We start from the raw sequence: 19,186 nt of genomic DNA, 5'->3' as shown, positions 1-19,186 counted from the left end.
CAATTTGAGTTCAACCAATGAGCTTCAGCCACTCGAGTGACAGCAAGCAAAGAGGCACGTCCGAGAGCGAGGTGAGGTGCACAAATGTGACGTAGTACGCAATTTTCTGAGACCACTTTTGGATCGTGAGCGCTGCTTTCAGAACTACTGGCTACAAATGTATACAAATGGAGCGCAGAATGTCTTTAACTATTTAATGGCGAGAAGGTTGGAAGAAAACAGGGGAGAATATGTATACATTCTTTATGAAACACCATTTTCCACCACCATGCTAGAGTAGCTAATGCTAGTCCCGGATGTTGCGTCTCGCATTGAGCCAATCAGGTTGCAGTAGTCTTTTTTATTTTGATTGACCAGGGGTAAAAGAACAGACTGCTGCAACCTGATTGGCAAAAACATGATACGCAACATCCATTTCCCTCCTCTTGCCGCAGCTTTCGCTCATCTCGAAATAACAGAGAACGTTCTAAAAATGTTTGTTTTTTAGTCAGCAGTGCTTGTTTTATTGACTTGGGCTCCTACGGCACTAATCTGGTGAGCACCTTTGGAGCTCCGCCCAAGCAAGGCATTTGATTTGTTTGACATGTTGTGAGGCGTCACAGCTTTACACTGGGTTCCGACCCTTCTTTAGCGGATTGATGCCATGTAACTTCCCGGTTAGCGACGAGAGCGCGAGAGAGACAAGGTAACACGTGAAACAGGTCAGGGTTCCGTAGCCGCAGGCAGAAATGGATCAGCAGCACGACCAGGTGGACTGGGGACAGGGACCACCAGGAGTCGTCAGACCACTCCGAAGAGTCCTTAGATGACCACAACATTGTAGAGGCTTATCTCCTAGCCACGGTGGTGTAAAAAATAATTGGTCCAATTTACACACTTATTTGTAAATGATGTCTGAGTGTTGGACTGTGCCCCTGGCTATCTGTAGATAAATGTTTAAAAAAACTAGAATATTGTATATCTGGTTTGCTTGATATAAGGAAACTATTTGAAATCGTTTATACTTTTACTTTTGATACTTGAGTATATTTAAAATCAAATACTTTTAGACTTTTACTCAAGTAGGGTTTTTCTGGGTTTCACTTTTACTTGAGTCATTTTCTATGAAGGTATTTTTACGTTTACTCAAGTATGACCATTGTGTACATTTTCCACTACTGCCTAGCCATTATTTCATTAATGAGTTGTCACCGACAAGTGGATCAAGAACGGAAGCTATATGAGAGTGGAGCAAAGATGGTATTTAGGCAGTATACGGACAAAGACATCCATCCAGATAGACATTGTGCCTCCATAATCTATTACTTGAGGTTTTAATAAATAGACAAAACGTGTCAGTACACTGTTAAGAAATAGTCCCAACCCACTGGGCACACCACGTCTTTTCAACGTGGGGAATTGGGTAATGTTAGTTAAGATACGTTGATCAATGAGATTCCAGCCTATTTTCACCCACTCAAAAAGACAGCCAAAAGTTTGTTGAATTCCCAAATGTGTTATCACTGCGCTTTCAAACATTTTCACAGCATAACACAGTTCAAAGGGGAATACAATGTCAGACATTTTTGTTTGTTTATACAATAATAATATATTATATATATATATATATTATATAATTATTTATTTATTTATATTATTATTATACAATAACTTAATGCGCTATTACTGTGCTTCGTCTAATAGCACAACCAAATGACCTGCATTGCAGTTGAGATTACATTTAAAGTACATGGTGCAAGTCATCGACACCATTTGAGATTCTGCGTCGGTTATTATAGCAATTATGAAGGTTTCCACAGACCTGCGACCCTGAACAAGCACGCTTCCTATGATTAAATAGGGCATTTGTTGTTACAGTAACCTCAAAATGTGGCCGTGGATGTGTTGCTCATTTGAAGGTTGAACGAATACTGCTACACTAGCTTTCACAGGCTATTTGACTGTTTTACAAAAGTAATATTGAATTGAGTTTGGTTGACAACGAAACCAAATATAAACATTTTGAAGGAGATGTATCTTCTGCTTGGTTAGCTCCGTCTGTGCCACACCGTCTGGCTTCAATACCAGTTTGTCTACAAATGAGTCATTGGTATGTTGGGTTCACGTCTCCATTTCAACAACAAGAAAGGTTGAAGTTAAAGAATGGGACTTAATCACGTCAAACTTGAAATGCACTTTAAATACAGTTTGATTTGATTAAATCCTATTCCTTAACTTCGATTTTTAACCTGACCTGGAGATGTGAATTCAACATATGTGTTATTAACTTGTAGATACCATTTGAAGTCAACCAGAGCTTGAAACCCTAGGCCTATATATGTACGGTCTATTTTTAGCTGTAGCGAGATCAACTATCCAGTATGAGATGCTGCCCAGCCTATAGTCCCCCCCCCCCCCCCCTAATAGTGGATATTACGTTGAAGATCTGATGTTGTTTCCCGGGTAGAAATTCCAACGTATTTTCTATATTTTGTCTATGTTGAAAATGTATTACCATGATGACATTATCATGTGGTTACCCTCAAAACACCCCCCCTCCCCCTGCCCACTGTAGCATTTCAGACCGGTTAACAACGCTGAGGCGTGCTGGCGTGTTTTTCTTCCTCTTTCTGTGAAGCCCTGTCTGGTGGAAACATTGTAATTAACTAATTAACTCTCTTTTAGGAGCATGCAGAGCACACTACTCATATTGATTATGTTCCATTCTACTTTTCATTAAATCGCCACGGCTAAATGACACCACGATTCAAACAGTAGGCAGACAGGTGGATTTGAACTGAATGCTTGGGAGCCTTGGAGCGCCAGGCGAATCACCACTTTCTCCTCGGACATGTTTCAACCGCCACACGTTTCAAAGGGCTGCATTGGCAATAAACCAGTGTACAATAAACCAGTGTACAATAAACCAGTGTATAATAAACCAGTGTACAATAAACCAGTGTACAACAAACCAGTGTACAATAAACCAGTGTACAATAAACCAGTGTACAATAAACCAGTGTACAATAAACCAGTGTACAATAAACCAGTGTACAATAAACCAGTGTACAACAAACCAGTGTACAACAAACCAGTGTACAACAAACCAGTGTACAATAAACCAGTGTACAATAAACCAGTGTACAATAAACCAGTGTACAATAAACCAGTGTACAATAAACCAGTGTACAATAAACCAGTGTACAATAAACCAGTGTACAATAAACCAGTGTACAATAAACCAGTGTACAATAAACCAGTGTAAACATTATCGCCGCTGTTTCTATGTCATGGCGGTTCAATAAGTTTGCCACTGTCATGTTGGCTCAATAGCCATCTATTGCCACGATCAGTAGGTTGACTGTAGCATCGTGCCAGTCACTCCCTCTCCCTATTCAAATGTCCCAGTATTGATTCAGCTTTCTATAGAGACTCAGACAGCTGGAGTGCTGTGTGTTTTGTTAGCCGGACTAGCCTAGCCGTGAACTGTGACTGCGAATGCAGTAGAGTGCTCTCAGGCATTGGCATTGGCCCAGCCTTGAGAATTACCCAACACGGTTCCATCAGAGACAGTCAGGCACTCAGACCAGCACTGTGTTGCAATGTCGCCATCACAACAGGCCTCAAAACAGCTGGCCCTGGCGAGAAGAGCTGAAGGGACACCAACGCTGCGTGGGACTGTTTGTGTCTTGTCTGTCTCGCCGTGGCAGTCTGTCCTGTTTCTGCACGTGTCACGGTGAGTCATCTGCTTCGTCCTCGCTTTGCCTTTGATTCCCACGTGGCCTGAAAGTGGATACGCGCCACATACACTCTACGTGTTTATCCCATATCTTACACGCTGCCGTCTCTCCGAGGTCCTGTGTTGTCGGCGAGTGGCTTTTGGAACTCAAGTTAAAAGAGGCCTCTCTATTTGCAGGTCAGTCGACGCTGAAAGCCCCTCCCAACTGCTGTGAAGCAAAGGAAAATGTTATCGGTTGCAACCAGGGGAGGTGTAAACCTCTGAACTGCAGAGCCACTGAGCCAGTGAGCCACTGATGGACCCGGGGGGGTGCGCTTCTGGGGCATGATGGGAAACGGGGGCAGGGGCCAATGTGCCGCTGTCTGCCACTGTGTCGAGGGCAACAGAAGTGGCTTTTTGGGTGGGGCGACGAATCAATTTGTCTCCATTGACTGTGCACTGCCGGGGTGCTTCCAGTACTTTCCATTGGTTCAGGATGCAGAATCCAACCACTACCAACAGCGCACAGAGGATATAGCATAGGCTAGTCTTTGTATGTGTTCCCTCGGGTTTGTTGAGCAGGGTTTTGACAGAGTGATTTAGTGTCAGGTCATTTATTGTAGGTTGGTTAGCCTAAATTCAAACTGTTTTGTTAAACACTGATCACTTCCATTTGGAATTGATGTAGATATTCTGGACAGATTATTTCAATTGCACATTTCAAAGAAGCACGGTTTAGCTGGAAAGTGCTTCACGGGGTGCACAGGTCGGTGTGTTTTAGAAGCATCGCTGTGTGATTCAGCGTGCGGTCTTCTTGATCTCGGGGAATATGCGTCTTGATGCGTCTTGGCACCTTCCGTGCTGCGTGTGCATCTTAATGTTTTAACAGCAGGGAGAGGCTCCTTTAGCCACATGAACACTCACTGCCAATGTTTTTCCTGGTACACGACTCAGCGTTCTGTGGCTCCTACGGTGGCCTGCAGGGCTCGTCCTTTTAACACAGACATCAGACCGAAAACATGTAGGCTAGGGACTATAGTGGTTTATACTCCTAACCTTAGATCTCTGATAGTTGCATGTTTAGGCTACTCTGGCATGTTTAGGATATTAGACATGTGTTGTTAGTTTGCACATACTATATTTACAGTAGGGAAGAAGTCGGGTATGTTGAGCCATTTGTCTTACATTCTGCATCGCCACGTTAAGGGAAATATAGTATTCTTTCTAACACAGATGCCGACATATGTTGCATGATGTCGTGTATCCCAGGAAATAAACAGTATTCACGTAAACATTACAGTTTTGAAAAGGCCGCTTGTCCAAAAAGGTAGTCTCTTGGGTTAAGTTGAGCGTAGGGACAGTGTGCGTTGAGCCGCTTTGGGGTAAGTCGGAGAGGGTGTCCCGCGAGGTTGTCCCGTGAGGGTGCTGGTAGGTGAAAGTTTATTTCACGGAATGAGGGTGTGGTATATTGGACATCTTAAATGTATTCCTTCATTCAGATAACAATCTCTCTGTTCAATATCACTTACACATCCATTTCTCGACCAGTTGCCCGGGATAGGGGAGGATGTGCCAATTTTGTGGGCAACTTCTCTGCATTTGAGGCTTCTAAGCCCATGAAACTGGTCCGCGAGATTCTTTATGAGTTTAACAAGCTCAGACTCCATGTCAACAGATAAGACCTTGTGTGCCTCTGCTACTCTTTCAGAGTCTCTCACGCGGGTACATGTTTGATTTATTTTTGTGGTCAGTGTACCAATCATCTTTTTTCCATCCCTTCTCGCTTCTCTCTCTCTCTCTCTCTCTCTCTCTCTCTCTCTCTCTCTCTCTCTCTCTCTCTCTCTCTCTCTCTCTCTCTCTCTCTCTCTCTCTCTCTCTCTCTCTCTCTCTCTCTCTCTCTCTCTCTCTCTCTCTCTCTTCTCTCTCTCTCGCTTCTCTCGCTTCTCTCTCTCGCTTCTCTCTCTCTCTCTCTCTCGCTTCTCTCTCTCTCTCGCTTCTCTCTCTCTCTCTCCCCTGCTTGTTTTACGTTTGTCTTCTCTCTAACAATACAAATGCACATCTTTAGTTCATTCAGTTGAAGTCGGAAGTTTACATACACCTTAGCCAAATACATTTAAACTCAGTTATTCACAATTCCTGACATTTAATCCTTGTAAAAATTCCCAGTCTTAGGTCAGTTAGGATCACCACTTTATTTTAAGAATGTGAAATGTCAGAATAATAGTAGAGAGTGATTTATTTCAGCTGTTATTTCTTTCATCATATTCCCAGTGGGTCAGAAGTTTACATACACTCAATTAGTATTTGGGAGCATTGCCTTTAAATTGTTTAACTTGGGTCAAACGTTTCGGGTAGCCTTCCGCAAGCTTCCAACAATAAGTTGGGTGAAATTTGGCCCATTCCTCCTGACAGAGCTGGTGTAACTGAGTCAGGTTTGTAGGCCTCCTTGCTTGCACACACTTTTTCAGTTCTGCCCACAAATAGGATTGAGGTCAGGGCTTTGTGATGGCTACTCCAATACCTTGACTTTGTTGTCCTTAGGCCATTTTGCCACAACTTTGGAAGAATACTTGGGATCATTGTCCATTTGGAAGACCCATTTGCGACCAAACTTTAACTTCCTGACTGATCTTTTGAGATGTTGCTTCAATATATCCACAGAATTTTCTTGCCATCTATTTTGTGAAGTGCACCAGTCCCTCCTGCAGCAAAGCACCACCGACAACATGATGCTGCCACCCCCGTGCTTCACGGTTGGGATGGTGTTCTTCGGCTTGCAAGCCTCCCCCTTTTTCCTCCAAACATAACGATGGTCATTATGGCCAAACAGTTCTATTTTTGTTTCATCAGACCAGAGGACATTTCTCCAAAAAGTACGATCTTTGTCCCCATGTGCAGTTGCAAACCGTAGTCTGGCTTTTTTATGGCGGTTTTGGAGCAGTGGCTTCTTCCTTGCTGAGCAGCCTTTCAGGTTATGTCGACATACGACTCATTTTTACTGTGGATATAGATCATTTGTACCTGTTTCCTCCAGCATCTTCACAAAGTCCTTTGCTGTTGTTCTGGGATTGATTTGCACTTTTGGCACCAAAGTACGTTCATCTCTAGGAGACAGAACGCGTCTCCTTCCTGAGCGGGATGACGGCTACATGGTCCCATGGTGTTTATACTTGCGTACTATTGTTTGTACAGATGAACGTGGTGCCTTCGGGCATTTGGAAGTTGCTCCCAAGGATGAACCAGACTTTGTGGAGGTCTACAATTATTTTTTCTGAGATCTTGGCTGATTTTCTTTAGATTTTCCCATTATATCAAATATCAAGCAAAGAGGCACTGTCAACTTAGTGGATGTAAACTTATGACCCACTGGAATTGTGACACAGTGAATTATAAGTGAAATAATCTGTCTGTAATCAATTGTTGGAAAAATGACTTGTCAAGCATAAAGTAGATGTCCTAGCTGACTTTCCAAAACTATAGTTTGTTAACAAGACATTTTTGGAGTGGTTGAAAAATGAGAATGAATGACTCCAACCTAAGTGTATGTAAACTTCCGACTTCAACTGTATCTATAACACATTACACACACAAAAACAGAACGCACAACATGTTATAGTCATTTGTATGGGGTATGGCGGCCATTGGCTCAACTTACCTCATTGCCTTCGGATTACCCCAAGGCAAACTTTTGGATGCACTTTCATCCTAGGTTTATAACCTCATGTTGTAGCTTATAGAGACCCCAACTTATATTAAAACAATGTTAAAATGAGCTACTTTGGTTTCGATATACAAGCATCATGAAACCTATAACAATAAATTAATTAGACTTTGTGTAAATTCGTTTTTTGGCGCTAACTTGCTTATCACTTTTTCTATGTGGTTTCTTCCTTCACAGACTCCATGAAATGATGACCTCTTCCTAAATGTTTGGTCACATGACACATTTTGTGTCTGGTTTCCTCGAAACCAAGGTGTGGCTCATTGAACCCTTTCGCTCAACTTACCCCACTCTTCCCTATATTGTGGGATTTCCAGACTGCAGGCAACAATACAGTACATGTTTCATTTCCGTGTGGTGACTTAGTCTTGTTTTGAGTAGTCTAGATGCCAGTATGATAATGCACTTGTTCAGCCAAGCAAATGACTCACGCTTGTACCCAGGCCACTGACTTACATCATCGGACTCTACTGATATGAGTGTGGTTTCTCAGCTGGACTGTTGTGTAACCTCCGTCTCGTCTGGAGGTTAAGGGTCACGTTCTATATCTCTCCATCATTTTAGAACGTGGTGAACTTCGTGGACGACAGCTTCCCTCCCAGCCCCCAATCCGTGGGCTTCCCCGAGGGCGACAGCGTCCAGCAGCGAATCAAAAAGTGGCTCCGCCCTCACGAGATCAACTGCAACAACTTTAAGGACCGGGGCGTCAAATGGTCTGTCTTCCGCACCCCTCGGCCCTCGGATATCCTGCAAGGCCTGCTGGGAAACTGTTGGTGAGTTGTCTTCACTGTGTGCAGCTTCGTAGTGTGTGTGTGGGTGTGTGGGTGCCAAACAGCGTGCTATGTACGTGGCCTGCGTGTTCGGTGTGCCTGCTGTGCTTGTTAGAAACTGTTTTGTCTCTGCCCTCCCTGGTCTGTTTACTAAGGTGTTTCTGAATGAATAAACCAACTCCACTCTGCATGTGAGAGGTGATCTCTCATCGCTCGTCTTAAAGGTCAGTGGGAGAGAATAAACAAACACACTGGTGGTCCGTGTAGTTTATCACTGAAAAATGAATATAGATGTACTCCCTGGGCCTAAAGCAGAGAGAGAGGGAGAGGGAGAGAAAGGGAGGGAGAGAGTGTGTGTGTGGGGGGGGGGTGCTAAAGAGGGAGAGATAAATAAATAGATAGAAAGAGCTGGGGAGGGAGAAAGAGAGAGGAGGGGTGAGGCAGCCAGATGTACTGATACAGCACCTGACTGTAGGATTATTCAGAGGAATGTAGGTCTGGACACATAGGGTTTATCTCCACGCCCTTGTTTTGGGTGTCCTTGGGGCCTGTGTAGTCACTCCTACAAACACACACACACACACTTATTCACTCATCATCTCTCACACACACACACACACACACACACACACACACACACACACACACACACACACACACACACACACACACACACACACACACACACACACACACACACACACACACACACACACACACACACACTCATTCTCATACACTTTTTACTCTCAAATACACACACACATACACAGCCGCTTATCGAAAATAACCCTCCCCAGGCACCCCTCCACTCTCTCTCTCTCACACTACAGGAAGTGACCCAATTCCCATTCTGAATCACACCCCTAGTCACATTTCCAGTCCATGTTACACATCCCCAGCCAGGCAACCACATGTCAAATCGCATACCGTCACATCAACCCACCCTTGAGCGGCCGGAGAGGCTAGAAACCCGTCCTAGTCCAGCGTTCTTGTCGCTACGCCCGAAGTAATTGGATTTTGATTTGCTTCTTTTTTAATCTGATTTGCATTGATTGGATTTGCATGGGCTTGAATGGCCCGATCGTCCACGCTTGTCTAGCACCGTAACCCGGTGCAGACAGGGAGATGGAGTTGCTATTGAAAAATGTCTCGTTGAGATGATACGGGAAGAAGATCATGCAAGAAGGCCCCTCTTGAGACCGATTCTCTAGCTTCGAGATCACACAGACAAACACACACACACACACACTCAGGGAGTGCTTGCTGAGTAAAGCCTCAAACGAAGGGGCTCAGCTCTAGGAAGGGCAGATTAGCAGGAAGATCTCCTGCGTTCCATAACCTCCCTCTAGTCTGCTTCCTCTCAAGGTTCTCCTCCTACGTTTTGGCTTCTGCCTGGCTCTTTTATGTGTTTCGGTTGGTGGCAAGTCAACCATCGATTGAGAAAGTTACAGAAGCAGAGCTACAGAATGGCGTGTCGTACGCTGCAGTTGGAGGAAACACGGGGAGGTGATGCTGCTTTGAAATGTGCTAAACTTGTTATCCCACTTTGGAGACACGTAGGAGGAAAACACCTTGAATGAGCTTTGCACTTCTATCGAGACCTCTTCTTTTTTCCTTACGCCCATTCAGAATCGTTCACGCCGTCTTACGCCTCACCCATCTCGTTTGAGAATTGGCATGTAACCGGCTGAGTGAGCGTGGCACTGCGCTCCAGAAGGTAGTTCTCCTTTATCCCTCCATTATCTTAGCCAATCGTGGTTCCTGCCTTTCTCCCACCATAGCTCAGCGATTTTCCTTCCCTTGGCTAAACTCGGGTCATCATTTTTTTTAAATTCATATTTACGGATCCCATTCAAGTTGGTCATTAAGGCATCAAATCAATTCCAAATCCAATTTTATTGGTCACATACATTTGTTTAGCAGATGTTATTGCGGGGGTTTTGGCCAAATGCTTGCATATGAACGTTCCCATGTTCAAGAAGGCATTTCGGCCCTACTGTGAAGTAGGAAATAGCGTAGAACCCACACAACCCTGAATCTGGTCATAAATGTGAAGAATAAGTTATATTGCCTGACTAACTTATATACGTATAACCTTCTTGCCTGCCTGCCTTCGTCTCGAAAACACAGTGACTAGGATCTGGTTTCAATGATGGACTCTTGGCATAGAGGAACTATGCGACTACTTTATCCTCTTGAATAAAATCCCAAATCCTAGCTGGCAAGATGTTAGAACACGGAAGTTATTTTTAATGAGTGCATTTCGCAAGTGGCTAGTTTGCATCAACTAAAACCACTGCAAAGGCTGTGCCTGTAAACCTTGGTTTTGAATCGCGGAGTTCTGGCATGTCTGCATGTCTCTCTCTCTCTCTCTCTCCCTCTCTCCCTCTCTCCCTCTCTCCCTCTCTCTCTCCCTCCCTCCCTCCCTCCCAGCCACTGTGTTTGAAACCAGACCCCCAGCCACTGTGTTTGCCCAGGGTCGGGTTTTCCACGCTATGCCTGCACCAACTTGCTGACTGACTATCTCATTGCTGCCTCCCCTGCAGGTTCTTGAGTGCGTTGGCGGTGCTGGCTGAGCGTCCAGAGCTGGTGGAGAGGGTGATGATCACCAGGGGGATCTGCCAGGAGGGGGCCTACCAGGTCAGGCTTTGTAAGGATGGTACCTGGATCACCGTGCTGGTGGACGACATGCTTCCCTGCGATGAGTACGGATACCTGCTCTTCTCCCAGGTAAGGGCTGGAACAACGCACTCACGCGTGGTCCCTCACGCTTCTCTGAACTCTGAACGTGGTCTTCCCTGTCATGTTCATTGCGTTGCAAGGTTCATTCACTGCTCATAGATTTGACCTACTCTCTCTCTCTCCATTCTTCCTTCTCCCTACCCTTCTCTCTCCCTCTCTCTTGATCTCTCTCTCTGTGTCTCGCTCCCCTTGCCTACTGTTCTCTCCCTCCCTTTCTCCATCATACACGTCCCTCTATCCCCTTCACTACCTTTCTCTGTCCTTCCTACTTCACCACCTCTATCCCCCTCTGCCTCTTTTCTTCTCTCTCCTTCCATCCTCCATTCCTCCTTCCTCTCTCTCCCTCGCCAGGCTCAGCGTAAGCAGCTCTGGGTGGCCCTGATAGAGAAGGCCCTGGCCAAGCTCCATGGCTCCTACTTCGCCCTGCAGGCGGGGCGCGCCATCGAGGGCTTGGCCACGCTGACGGGGGCGCCGTGTGACTCCCTGATGCTGCAGGTCAGCTCCACCAACCCCCGCGAGGAACCCATCGACACGGACCTCATCTGGGCCAAGATGCTGAGCTCCAAAGAGGCCGGGTAAGGCGGACAGAGGAGATTTGTCTTTCGGGGGGGGGGGGGGTATATGTGTATATGTATCATGATGTGCACAGATTGGCACGAGGTATGAAGTAGTTACTCGAGAGTCTAGGTCAAGAACAAGTCCATTCATTTGAGAAGTCATGACGTGGCCTATTGAATGGACCCTGATTGCGTCTACTCCTTGACTAACAAGCATGTTCAATGGAGAATGCTTTTTAGTCCAATGAGTAGGCTTATATCTGGATCCGTTTTGGCAACCGCCCCCAAGAGTTTTAAGGTGACACGTGATCAATGTTCCTTCTAATTTTTCCTAGACACTGAGCAAACCTCAGGTCTGCTAAGCTCAAAAAATGATGTGTAACTTCCAGCGCACGTTTACTGTGAACACTTGAGACTTTTTGAAAAACAATATGCAGGGCTTGACACGAACCTGTTTATCCACTTGTCCTTCAGACATGTTGTTGTGTTGTTTGGTGCAAGAAACCACTTTACAAAATATAATGCAGTATTATTCCCACACCATTATTCCAGGCAAATTATGCTTCCCGCTGCCTATTGGCTACTTAGCTTATTCAAGCCTATCTCAAAATAAAACACTGTCCCTTCAAGACAGAAGAAAAGCTCATTACCTGACTTGCTTTTCAAATCACACTCCCCTGTTGCTGACTACAAATGATCAATGACTCCCTAACTAGCAAAGGATATGAACAAAATGTGTACACGCGGTTACAAGCAGCTGTCGACTTTAATCTCAAAACAAGCGCATCTACTCACGACCACTCATGCTGTAAACACGGTCCAGTTCAAAGTGAATGGCACAGATCCATATAAGTCAATGGTCTATTTGCATATAAGCCCTACTGCAGCTCTGATTTGTTTTGCCACACTGGTCTGTGTAGAGTACGTGCTGAGTAGTGCGTGTCAATGGAATAGAATCCTACTCCGATGCGTTCTGCCTCCCAACAAAATCTCTTGCCTAGTTAGTTTCTGTTTCGGTATGTTGCGTTGATTCGATCACAATTGCCACGGTAAGGGAAACATCGATAGTGTTAACTGGGGAAACTCTCGAACTGTGGCCACCAACCTTTTCCGAGTCAAGATCACCTCGAGTCAAAATGCAAGCCGAGATCTACCGCTCAGATTTGTATCTTTTGAACAGGACTTAAAACATGTAAGCCCATGCAACATTAACCAATTAAAAACAGTACTGTAGCAGTGAGGTTTATACAGTAAAGTATAGGCCCAATGATACATAGTCACTGTATACTGCCTTTGCTAGAAATGTTTGGGCCGTTTACATAAATATAAATTGGTACGCTCCATGATCGCACCGGTAATAGATCTGCTGAGCATACATTTAAATCATTGGCTATTTCTTTTATTTGACTGGGCTTGATGGGTACCTGCATCTCATGGTCAGTCTCAGCGGAGGGAGAGAGCAGCAGACTGAGGCTCCGCCTCTAGTCATGGTTTTAGACGTTTTGATATCTCACAGTATTCAACTTTGCTGTCGGTTCCTTTTATGCCTGCTGCGTTATTGCAAACACGGTCATCCGAGCCATCCGATTGGCCAGCGGTAGGCCTGTATAGTGCACTTGATTGGCTCTCTTTGTACCTTCAGACACATGAAATGGTTCAAAATGGCAACAGGTCACCGACCCTACCGCCAACAGGCAAAAAAGAACACAAGGCTTTATCGTACAGAAGTGTTTGGCGGTCAACTAGGAATGCCTTGGAGAACGACCGGTTTGTGACCAGTGCTCTGGAAAGTTGCGTGAGGTTAAATCTCATGCCTCTCTCTGTGGGCTGATATCTCTGCAGTCTGAAGGCATCTCTGTCTGTGTCCTGTGTGCGGCGGGTAGGTTTCTAATGGGGGCGTCATGCGGAGGAGGGAACATGAAGGTGGACGATGTGACATACGAGTCGTTGGGCCTCCGCCCTCGCCACGCCTACTCTATCCTGGACGTACGGGACGTCCAGGGCTACAGGTGAGAGCCGATTGGGTTACCAGTGGGAGCCGGGTGGGGCTAATTGGTCACAAATGATAAGGGGGTGGGGCTTTAAGTTATTGCTGAGAAGGGCCATGTCTCTTTTTCAGATTCCTGTCATTGTGTCCTTTATTCCCACTGGTAGTTGTAAGAAACTTGTCGAACCCTGATAAGTGTCCTTCAGTTTTTCGGTCCTGATTACGTTGTTTTTGCTCTCTCTCTCTCTGCCGCTCAGACTACTGCGGTTGAGGAACCCGTGGGGTCGCTTCTCCTGGAACGGCAGCTGGTCAGACGAGTGGCCTGATTGGCCGCAGCACCTCCGCCACGAGCTCATGGCCCACGGCAGCAGCGAGGGTGTCTTCTGGATAGAGTACGGAGACTTCATCAAGTAGGTCCCGTCTCAATGCGTCTCAATGTGTCTGTCTGTTAGTGTTGCCCGGTATACCGAAACGTCTGTACTTTTTCGAGCCCAGAACATGAAAAACGACTCTGTACTAGAATTTTTGTTACTTTTAGGTACTTCTGTTATATCACTGTGCCTGCTCCACTTTGTCTGCACTGGGAGTCTGGGCAGCATCATGTTAGCTCCCTACTCATGCTGCACAGAAGTAAACACACTTGAATATTGCAAACAATGTCCATACAGGCCAGAACACTGTATTTCAACTGTCCGGACAGCCGAAAAAAGATCATGATATGATTTGAATAGTAAAATGATTTGAAATGCCCATCCCTAGTAAAGGGTGCTTGGCAAACAGATACATGATGTGAAGTCCTCACAGCGTTTTAACAAGTGTAGCCTAGTAGAAGAACTAAGAACACCACAGTAGCCCTTCACTCTGGCTTCAGAGCTTTTTTATTTTATCTCTTCCATCTCTTCCCTCTTATCCCCCCTCTCTTCTTCTGGGAAGACGAAAGAGGGGAGCAGACAGATGACAAAGCAGGGGGGGGGTGATAAAATGGGGAAAAACAGACTGAGAAGAAAAGAGGGTGAGTCAGTCACTGGTTGGGTCTCTGGGGGCGGTCGCTTTGAAGCAGAGCCATTTTTATTAGCAAGCCAAATTGTGTGTGTGTGGGGGGGAGTGGAGAGGTAGGTAAAAGTGTTGGCTTTGATCTGTATAAATACATTTGAATCGTGTGAGCGACTGGAATGTCAGGTCAGAGGGTGGTTTTCTGAGTTGGGTTTTGGTCAAAGTTATCAGGAAAACATCAACTTGTAAGAGAGGGAGAGGAAAAGGATGTCAAGATAGCTCATGCCTTAAGAAGTCAAATGAAGGAGCTGTCTTCCACAAGACTTTGTGCTGATCAAAGATGGGGCTTATTGGAGTACTGCCGTGAGTGTGTGCATGCATCCATGTGCTCTTTTGATACAGTATAGCCTTCACGTAAAGTTAAGGTGTAGTAAGGGAGTCCTGTCATGGCATGCAGCAGCCGTGTGCATGACTGTTTGTGCGTGCACATTTGTGAGCTGATGTCAACAGATGCTGCAGAGGCGTATCACAGCTTGGATTTCTAATTGGGCCTAACACAACTCCTTGTGGTGTACCACACTGCTATTTTTTAGGAAATCACACACTGCTATTAACCCTGTCAATGGACTATGGTTTTATTGTTGGCTCAGAACAGCAAAATTGACAACCCTTTACAGATTTCATTTAATGACGTCAGCACGTGATTCATCGACATTCGTAGAACAGATATTGTATGTTTTTTTTTCTGGGCAGCTTTTCTTTGCCTTTTGTGTCTGTGCAGTTGAAGCAGTGGTGAAACTGGCTGGGTAGTGAAGCGGCTAGTGGTTATCAGTGACATCATAATTGGCTCTGAGCGAAGGAGCGTCATTATGCATTAGGTTGTAAGATCACATTCCCCGGGTCTGACTGTTACACAGTCAGCGACTCTAACTCTGTGTCATTTTTGTTGTTGTTGTCTTTCCACAGGTACTTTGACTCGGTAGACATCTGTAAGATCCATTCAGACTGGCAGGAGGTGCGGTTACAGGGCTATTTCCCCAGTAGAGCCTGTGGTCCTGTTACGGTCACCGCTCTGACCATGCTAGAGAGGACCGCGCTGGAGTTCGCCCTCTTCCAGGAGGGCAGCAGGTACTTTCTCTCTCTCTCTCTCGCTCTCTCGCTCGCTCAACAGCCACCTGTTGGAATGAAAAATAACCCTTTAGACCATGTAAATAAACAATCCAACTTTTAAACTATTGGATCTCTATTCCCCTCCTCCTTCTAGGCGGTCGGACACGGCAGACAGCCACCTTTTGGACCTGTGTATCATGGTGTTCAGAGCGTCGTTTGGCAGTGGCAACAAGCTGACCTTGGGCAGGCTGCTGGCCCACAGCAAGCGGGCAGTCAAGAAGTTTGTGGGCTGCGACGTGATGTTGGAGCCGGGCGAGTACGCCGTGGTGTGCTGCGCCTTTAACCACTGGCAGATGAACGTCAGCGGAGTGGGGCCGCCCACACCAGGTACATACACACAGACTCACTCCGAACAGATGCGAGGACAACTAGACTTGTTCCGTAGGGACCTGGTGGGATTCAGACTTGGTCTGATCCGAGTGAGGGAAGCAGGAGAAAAGTCCGTTTTTAAGCTACTTTATTAACCAAGGCTGATAAAGCGCTAGAGGAAGGAGAGAGAGAGGTGCCGCTCTAGCAGGGAGAGACGAGAGACAGCATCCAGCCAAGCCGACTTTGCAGCTTTGATGACTTTCTGGAATATCCCTCTGTAGGCATATGGAACTTTCTGGAATATCCCTCTGTAGGGATATGGAACTTTCTGGAATATCCCTCTGTAGGCATATGGAACTTTCTGGAATATCCCTCTGTAGGGATATGGAACTTTCTGGAATATCCCTCTGTAGGGATATGGAACTTTCTGGAATATCCCTCTGTAGGGATATGGAACTTTCTGGAATATCCCTCTGTAGGGATATGGAACTTTCTGGAATATCCCTCTGTAGGCATATGGAACTTTCTGGAATATCCCTCTGTAGGCATATGGAACTTTCTGGAATATCCCTCTGTAGGGATATGGAACTTTCTGGAATATCCCTCTGTAGGGATATGGAACTTTCTGGAATATCCCCCTGCCAGCTTGCGGATTGAACCTTGTCTTTCAAATGAGGGAACAAAAAACACAATGGTAGAGAAGAGTAAATTCAGCAACTTGGAGGGCAGTGGAAGTTGACATAACCACTTCTTTATTGTTTAAACCAATGTTTTGGCCCTTAGCCTTCATCAGGGTTTTTATTAAGGCGACCAATCACAATGGGAATCTAATGGAGTCTTGTCTTCTCCTAGTGTCGAGCCCCACCAGTGCACGGCGTCCCAACCAGGACTTCCCAGGTTACATCCTGGCCATCTACAGCTCCCGCCAGGTGATGGTGGAGCAGGTGGAGGCTACCGCTACCACGCTGGCCGACGCCATCATCCTACTGACCGAGAACAAGGGAGAGAGACACGAGGTGAGGGGCATGGACACACACACACTCACAGTGAGAGACACACACACACACACATAGATGCTTAGAGACACACACATTGCAGTCCTCCTGATCGGCAACAAGGGAGAGGGGTGAGTGAGAGGGGTGAGCCGCACACACACGCGCACTCACACACACACTCCCAAAGAACCAACAGTTTTTCATCCTTAACCTAGAACAAAAGACCGTGTGTTGGAGTTTATGTACGTCCCACACACACAGTGGACAGTGGAGACTGGCACACACACACACACACACACACACACACACACACACACACACACACACACACACACACACACACACACACACACACACACACACACACACACACACACACACACACACACACACACACACACACACACACACACACAAACAAGGCTTGAGTAAGTAAGAGAATGTGGGTGAATGCGAACTGGATGCACAAATCAAGTATCCGTTCCACATTCACAAGCGATGCTCAGTTGAATTAGTCCGTTTTCCAACTCTGAACCTACTAGCCACAGAAGGTGACCCAACGCCGTTGGAAACGTTCACGGCAGCATAAGTGCTCCGCGGCTGGAGTGAAAACATGGGTTATACTTCCTGCTATATGTGGCGCGTTTCTGAAAAGTAGTACACACTGGTTCGTTAAACTATTGTGTAACCCTGTCATTGTAGGTACATATTATGATGTAGTAACAGGCTGTCTGTTTGTCTTACTTACTTACTGACTGACTTTATTGGCCCCATGGGGGAATTTTGTTGCAGTGTCATGTACACGTTTAAAGTGGCGTTTAAATACAAAACAACATTTCATAACAGTTACATACCAATAAAACATAAACATTTAAAAAATAAATAAAAAAAGACTAGCCTGCTGGCCTTACTGGTCTGTCTGTCTGTGTGTCTGTCTGCCTCTTTATCTGTGTATGTAGGGTCGCGAGGGCATGACGTGCTACTACCTGACCCACGGCTGGGCGGGGCTGATCGTGGTGGTGGAGAACCGCCACCCCAAGTACTACCTCCACGTGTCATGTGACTGTACGGACAGCTTCAACGTGGTGTCCACGCGCGGCAGCCTCAAGACCATCGACAGTGTACCGCCTCTGCACAGGTACCGTACACCACACACTACACACCATAACTGGCTACCGGGTGCATTGAGGAGGTACCGTACACCACACAGTACACACCGTAACTGGTTACCAGGTGCATGGAGGAGGTACCGTACACCACACACTACACACCATAACTGGTTACCAGGTGCATGGAGGAGGTACCAGGTGCATGGAGGAGGTACCGTACACCACACACTACACCATAACTGGTACCAGGTGCACCACACACTACACACCATAACTGGTTACCACATGGAGGAGGTACCGTACACCACACAGTACACACCGTAACTGGTTACCAGGTGCATGGAGGAGGTACCGTACACCACAACTGGTTACCAGGTGCATGGAGTACACACCATAACTGGTTACCAGGTGCATGGAGGAGGTACCGTACACCACACAGTACACACCATAACTGGCTACCAGGTGCATGGAGGAGGTACCGTACACCACACACTACACACCATAACTGGCTACCAGGTGCATGGAGGAGGTACCGTACACCACACACTACACACCATAACTGGTTACCAGGTGCATGGAGGAGGTACCGTACACCACACAGTACACACCATAACTGGTTACCAGGTGCATGGAGGGGTACCGTACACCACACAGTACACACCATAACTGGTTACCAGGTGCATGGAGGAGGTACCGTACACCACACACCAGGTGCATGGAGGAGGTACACACCACACACTAACTGGTTACCAGGGTGCATGGAGGAGGTACCGTACACCACACAGTACACACACTGGCTACCAGGTGCATGGAGGAGGTACCACACCGTAACTAACTGGCTACCAGGTGCATGGAGGAGAAAGTGTGCTAAGTAAAAAATACAAGACACGAGAGCACATTTCATTTGTATATAGACCTATATACCACTGTTGAAGACTGTCTTTTTTTAGGTGTTTACTTGTTATATACATTTATATTAAAAACTGCAAACATTCCTCTCCGCCCTACGGCATAATGTGTAGAATTGCACAAAAAGAACTATAAAACTTATTTTTGTAGTTGATATGGATGTGGATACCCTGGGCTGCGGCCTTTCATGACGAGTTCAGATTCATTGTGGCCCCCAACCTGAT

General features: G+C 46.1%; 1 protein-coding gene across 2 annotated transcripts in view; it reads left to right on the top strand.

Moving 5' to 3' along the window:
- The window catches only part of capn15 (calpain 15), a 71,045-nt gene that overhangs the window by 47,831 nt on the left and 4,028 nt on the right, over window positions 1-19,186 (top strand). For both annotated transcript variants that reach the window (XM_046369081.1, XM_046369080.1), the window contains exons 3-11: window positions 7,983-8,191; window positions 10,738-10,921; window positions 11,285-11,508; window positions 13,374-13,499; window positions 13,735-13,887; window positions 15,437-15,598; window positions 15,735-15,967; window positions 16,802-16,965; window positions 17,904-18,082. In XM_046369081.1, the coding sequence (XP_046225037.1) occupies window positions 7,983-8,191; window positions 10,738-10,921; window positions 11,285-11,508; window positions 13,374-13,499; window positions 13,735-13,887; window positions 15,437-15,598; window positions 15,735-15,967; window positions 16,802-16,965; window positions 17,904-18,082 (1,634 nt within the window). The remainder of the gene's footprint in view (window positions 1-7,982; window positions 8,192-10,737; window positions 10,922-11,284; window positions 11,509-13,373; window positions 13,500-13,734; window positions 13,888-15,436; window positions 15,599-15,734; window positions 15,968-16,801; window positions 16,966-17,903; window positions 18,083-19,186) is intronic.

Source organism: Oncorhynchus gorbuscha, linkage group LG11 (assembly GCF_021184085.1).
Source record: "Oncorhynchus gorbuscha isolate QuinsamMale2020 ecotype Even-year linkage group LG11, OgorEven_v1.0, whole genome shotgun sequence".
Classification (NCBI taxonomy): domain Eukaryota; kingdom Metazoa; phylum Chordata; class Actinopteri; order Salmoniformes; family Salmonidae; genus Oncorhynchus; species Oncorhynchus gorbuscha.
The sequence above is the reverse complement of the archived record's forward strand: the minus strand, read 5'-3'. Positions and strand labels throughout refer to the sequence as shown.